The sequence below is a fragment of the Loxodonta africana genome, chromosome X (assembly GCF_030014295.1).
Source record: "Loxodonta africana isolate mLoxAfr1 chromosome X, mLoxAfr1.hap2, whole genome shotgun sequence".
Classification (NCBI taxonomy): domain Eukaryota; kingdom Metazoa; phylum Chordata; class Mammalia; order Proboscidea; family Elephantidae; genus Loxodonta; species Loxodonta africana.
In genome coordinates this window covers 151,939,810-151,945,809 of record NC_087369.1, presented here as the reverse complement: position 1 = coordinate 151,945,809, position 6,000 = coordinate 151,939,810, and the positions used below count along the sequence as shown (strand labels likewise).

General features: G+C 49.6%; 1 protein-coding gene across 2 annotated transcripts in view; it reads left to right on the top strand.

Annotated features, from left to right (window-relative positions):
• Nucleotides 1-1,370: 1,370 nt before the first annotated feature.
• ZDHHC9 (zinc finger DHHC-type palmitoyltransferase 9) overlaps nt 1,371-6,000 on the top strand; it is a 39,947-nt gene continuing 35,317 nt past the window's right edge. The window contains exons 1-3 of one of the 2 annotated variants that reach the window (XM_010594650.2): nt 1,371-1,559; nt 1,873-1,940; nt 3,815-4,116. In XM_010594650.2, coding sequence (XP_010592952.1) covers nt 3,950-4,116 — 167 coding nt within the window. In that variant the 5' untranslated portion in view covers nt 1,371-1,559; nt 1,873-1,940; nt 3,815-3,949. The remainder of the gene's footprint in view (nt 1,560-1,872; nt 1,941-3,814; nt 4,117-6,000) is intronic. The other variant, XM_003414748.4, reaches the window with a different exon arrangement.

Sequence of the window (6,000 nt, the reverse complement as noted above, 5' to 3'; positions counted from 1 at the left end):
AAATTTGAAAGACAGCCACCTGGCCAACCGATTGGAAGAGATCCATATTTGTGCCCATTCCCAAGAAAGGTGATCCAACAGAATGCAGAAATTTTCGAACAATATCATTAATATCACATGCAAGTAAAATTTTGCTGAAGATCATTCAAAAGTGGTTGCAGCATACACTGACAAGGAACTGCCAGAAGTTCAAGTCGGATTCAGAAAGGACGCGGAACGTAATGAGGGGTATCATTGCCGATGTTAGATGGATCTTGGCTGAAAGCAGGGAATAGCAGAAAGACAATTACCTGTGTTTTACTGACCATGCAAAGGCATTTGACTGTGTGGATCATCACCAATTATGGATAACATTGTGAAGAATGAGAATTCCAGAACACTTAATTGTGCTCATGAGGAACCTGTACATAGACCAAGAGAGAGGCAGTCGTTTGACCAGAACAAGGGGATACTGTGTGGTTTAAAGTCAGGAAAGGTGTGCATCAGGGTTGTATCTTTTCACCATACTTCCGTCTAAAAAAATTTCTAACCCCACCGTCAATTACTGTTTTCGGTACTGCAAAATAGTATCTATGTTCCTGGGAACACTTGTCCTGTTCCATTTCCTTGTTATGTTTGTTTCTTTTGTTCTGAAAGTCTTAGAGGTGCAGACCAGGGTGACTGATGTGGCATTCCTTGCTAATGAAAGTGACTTTTGAGGCAGAAGACTTGTCTTCATGCCGGTAAAGAGTAAAACCCACCTGAGTTGCCACTGATTTTGATGCAAGTAGGGCTGGAGAAAGGAGCCCTGGTGCCGCTGTGGTTAAGAGCTTGGCTGCTAACCAGAAGATTGGTGGCTCCAACCTACCAGCCGCTCCTTGAGAGAAAGATGTGGCAGTCTGTTTCTGTAAAGATTTACAGCCTTGGGAACCCTGTGGAGCAGTTCTACTCTGTCCTATAGAGTCGCTATGAATCGAAATAAACTGGACACGCACCTAACAACAACAGGACTGGAGAGGCCCAGGGCAGACCTACTTTGGAGTAAGCTGGTGTTGTCTCAGTGTCTCCCCATGTGTGTCGGGGTGATGGCTGGTCTCCGCCCTCTCCATCCCATCGGCACTACCCTTCGCCTCCGTCTTGGCTGAACTGTGAATACAAGGCAGCGCTCCACGTATTGGCGCTCGGACCTCAAAGGGAGGCTGGTAGTGGCTTGGCAGGTGGGCAAGTAGCAGGGAGCTGGGTGGAGGACTGGGGCGGAGGCATCGTCGAGTGGCGTTGTCGGTAGCCAGTGGCAGTTCGGGGCAGGGGTGGCAGGGGCGGGGGCGCTGAGGCCTATCAGCCAATGAAGGGCGAGCAACTACTGGAGCGACTTGGTGACGTAAGGAGCGTTCTATTCGACCAGCGGTGGGCGGTTGCCACAGCTGGTTTAGGGCCCCGACTGTTAGGGCCCCTTGTCAGGAGGAGGCCGCCTCCCGGCTGGGGAGGAGAAGTCGCTGCCACCTTTGGCGGCCGCCGCGGTCCCCTGGGACTGGCTACTTCCTGGCGTCCATCCTTGGCAGAGTTCGGGCTCCCTCCTTCAGGTAAGGAGGGGTGGGGGCGGGGGGTTCCTGGGCTTGGCTGCATGGTGGGTTACACCCCGGGCTCCACCGGGACCTGGGGGCGTTGGCACTGCCCTTGTCAACTCGGCAGCCCCGAGCCCCCGGCCCGGTGCCTACACGTGGCAGGCGTGTGTGCGGGTGGCCGTGGCGCGCGCCCCAGCCTCCTGGGGCGGTGGTCCGCGGCGTGGCGGCGGCAGGGCGGGCCCCACAGCAGCCGCGCCCGGCCCCGGCCTCGGGCACCCCACGGGTGGCTGGGTCGTTGGTTCGCGGCGGATTATGATCTTTGTTCTCCCAGGCCCTGCTCCCCTTCCTGGTGTCACTTCTCCCGCTGGGCCGGTTGATCAGGAGGAGATTGTTTTCCAGGTTAGTTTCACACAAAGGAAGTGCTCTCTGCACCTTGGGGCCCCCTCCCCTGGCTCTAGCCTTAGGTGTGCTCCTTGCCCAGCGCATCTCCTGCTCTCCTTTTGTAGCCTTGCCCTCTCCAGCCCGGCAATGATCTCCAGTCCGTTCATACTTGTCCACCCGGCTGCAGGCTTCCGCCTCATTCTTGCCAGCGCGGGGCATGTGGTGGCAGTAAATAGAGGCCACAGCACCACACCTGAGAGGTGGAGAGGGGTGGCAGTTACTGAGAAAAACTGGGCCTGGCAATTCAGGATGCCAAGTAGAGATGATACTTAGGACCCTCTGGAATGGCTCAGAAAGCACCTTTATGACTTTTCGTAGCTGCTGCCATCTCTTCCCCCCACCCTCCCTGTGGCTATCCAACCATTCCGGAGTCCCTCCTGCTTAAGTCAGCCTTTTACCTAAAGGTCTGTGATGTGGTTTCATTAAGATTCCCACAAGTGTTTGGCTAGACCAACAAAATGGTTTCATTTGCCGGGCTCAGGAAGTTACAGAGGGTTTGATTAGGGGAAATCTGTTTTGAGTAAATGTGATGTGTGTAAGTGTGGACAGAGTTCCTAGCCCTGCTAGAGGGTGACTTGGCCCCTGGAGGGATTCAAATTTGAGTGACTAATTGAAGAAAGATGGTGAAGAAGAAGGGGGGGGGTGGGTTCTTAAGGACAGAAACTCTTATTATTTTTGTTGTTGTTGTGTGCCATCAAGTCCATTCTGACTCACAGCAACCCTATATGAAAGAGTAAAACTGCCCCGCAGGGTTTCCCAGGCTGTAATCTTCGCAGGAGCAGGTTGCCAGGTCTTTTCCAGGGCTTCCAACTGGTTTAGTAAGGTTCAAACCCCTGCTGAGAATTTGCGTTTCTAACAAGTTCCCAGGAGATGCTAATGCTGCTGGTTAGGGACCAATTCTGAGAACCACTAGTAGAGCAGTGGTTCTCAAAATGTATTATACATAAGGATCACCTGGAGATCTTGTTAAAATGTTGATTCTGATTCAGTATGTCTAGGGTGGAAATGCAAACTCTCAGCAAGGGTTGGCACTGGAATGAAATAGGTTCGAAGCCCTGGTCTTTTCTCCCCTGGAGTGGCTGGTGCATTCGAACCACCAACCTTTCAGTTAGCAGCGGAGCTCCTAACCATTGAGGCACTATTATTTTTAGAACCCTCTTAATGGTGATTGGAGAACAGTGTGGTCTAGTGGAAAGTGTACTAGACTGGGAGTCAGCAGTCATGTCTTCTCATCTCAGCTTTGCCATCGTGTGACCCTGGATAAGTTATTTCCTTTTTGGTCCTCAGTTTACTCATTTATAGGACAAAGTCATTGGGACCATCACCTATAAAATCCCTTCTGGTTTCAAGGTTCTATGATGATCAGAAGGAGCCCTGGTGGCACACAGGTTAAAGCGCTCGACTGCCAACCAAAAATGTCTGTGGTTCAAACTCACCAACTGCTCTGCAAGAGAAAGATGTGGCAGTCTGCTTCTATAAAGATTCCAGCCCTGGAAACCCTGTGGGGCAGTTCTACCCTGCCCTATAGGGTTGCTATGAGTCGGAATTGACTTGACAGCAGTGGCTGTTTGGTTTTTATGGCGATCAGATCATCAGTGATTATATTGGAAGCATACGGATTTATTTAAAAAGAAATACTCATCTCCTTCTTTTAGGAAAAATCTTTAGCCTTTTCTCCTTTTAGAGGGGAAGCATGGATTGGAAATAAACTTTTCTCACTTGCCCACACCTGCCTCTTCAGGTGTTGCTCATTTTTCTGTCTCTGGGAAAGGAGGGTTGAAGTGCATTTTTCTTCGTGTCTCATATTGTTTTGTTTTTGTGCTTTTTCTTAGGGCAAGAAATTGGACATTTGATGATGTTTGACCCAGCGGCAGCAATAGTGAGCAACGTGATTTCCAAGCTGGGCTCAGTCTCTGGTTCTTCTGTGTTGTAGTCATCAAGCTCATTTTGAACCAGGAATTCCAATCATGTCTGTGATGGTGGTGAGAAAGAAGGTGACACGGAAATGGGAGAAACTCCCAGGCAGGAACACCTTCTGCTGTGATGGCCGTGTCATGATGGCCCGGCAGAAGGGCATCTTCTACCTGACCCTCTTCCTCATCCTGGGGACATGTACGCTCTTCTTCGCCTTTGAGTGAGTTGCCATTGAGTAGAGTTGCCTGATAACGGTTACTTTGGGTCCAGGGAGAGAACCTTCTTTTTAGCGAGTTTGTGGATGGGCCTTGGATGGCTTTTGCTGTCCTATTGAGCAGTGTCTATAGATCATGCCACTGTGACTTCATTGCTTGCAGAGAAGTGTCGAGGGAAACCTTGATCTTCCTCAAACGACTAAGATCTTTGATACCAGTTTTATAGAACTGATTTGGAGCTATCCCTGGCAAACTTGGGAAATAAGAGAGTTGGTCTTTATATTATACACCTCCTTTTTTAATATGTCTTTTTCTCCCCTCTGGTCTCCTAGGAGCTTAAACTGCTTCTTCCTTACCCCTCACAGGCCTAGACCTCACTGTAATAACTCCACCCAAATATACTCACCTATTCTGTTATTCTGTGCCCTATTTCCTTAGGGCTCAGCTCTCAGCTAGCTGTTAATTGAAAAGCCAGCTAAATTGGGAACCTACAGACTGGGGTTGCCCCCTCAGCTGTGCCGCAAACTAGCTGTGTGCCTGGCACATATGTGCTTATTAAATGTAAGGTGCTCTTTCCTCCCCTCAAAATCGCTCAACAGAATCAGCTCTCTAGTCTGTGTATGCCTGATACTGGCTTTGGAGTTCTTTTTTCCATGAAGTAATAACCAATAGTAGAGTCACTGTTTGAAATCCTTGTAGGTCACTTCTCAAGGGAGGTGGCCAGTGTGGATTCTAGGGTACTGTGGCATGATGACAGGATGTGCTGAGAATGCTGTACACTCTAGAGATGGGAGCAATGCTAATTGTTTGGGAATTACCGTGAGGAGGGCCTTGAGGAGCCACGTGGTGTGTGTGTCGACTGCGAGCCATGCCTGATACCAGCCTGCTATAGTTCATGTACACAGGTGACCTGGAAATGGAGTTCCTATGCTGGGGCATGGCTGTGGCAGGTGGGAGGTGGCCACTTGGCCAGGCTTTGTAGATAATTAGAATGAGCTCTGGTCTCTGGGGGAATCATTTGTGTCCTTCCTCTGTAAGGGCTTCAGACTTTTCCAGTGCATCAAGAGTGAATTTCGGGCTGCTTTGCCAGACTTTTTGATGATTGCAGCTTGAGTAACAGGAGTAAGGGCAGAGGAGCTCTTTGTTCAGGGCCCTTGGGCTGCTGCTGCTTATGTGAAGCATTTGGCAAAGTCAGGCAGGTTGCCGAAGGCTTCTTAGCTGGGTTCCAGTCTGAGTTTCATGGCTGAGAGCATATGTGTGTACTTGTGTGTGGGACAGGTGAGCACGTGCAGCCAGGCAGGCAGATGCCTAACATTTAAAACAAAGTCTCCCTCCCCTCCCGCTTCTCACCAAGTTTGCTTTACTTTGTTCCTGTCTCACCTCTCTTGGAATTACAGAGCTGAACTCTGCTCTTTGTCATTCTTCCTGGCTTTTGCTCCTTCCCTTGCTGAATCACTAGCTCTTTTTGTTGTCCCTCCCCCGTCCATGGTTAAATTTTTCTATGGTTGGAACCGTTCAAAACAGAGATAAGACTTGTTTCCAGGCCCCGAGTGAGTTGGTAGTTCTGGACCCAGGAAACCTCTGGTTTGGCCATGGGAACTTGAAATCGGACGCTATTGGCATTTGGCCCTTTTTGTGTCTAGGAGCCAGAAAAGAGCCTGATTTGGATCTGTTCCCCTTAGGCCCCGGAAGGCCTCTGAAGAAGACTGCCTGTAGGATGAAGCTTATAATTAGCCAAGTTACTCTTTGACAGGCAGGTTAAGTCTTCTGAGATAACATTTTCCCCCCAAGTTATTTCTTGCACTTACACCTCAGGTATGAAAGGTAAAGTTTGTAAACTTCCCAGAGTTCCAGCTGTCTGTATGGTAGAGTAAATATTTTTGAAGGAG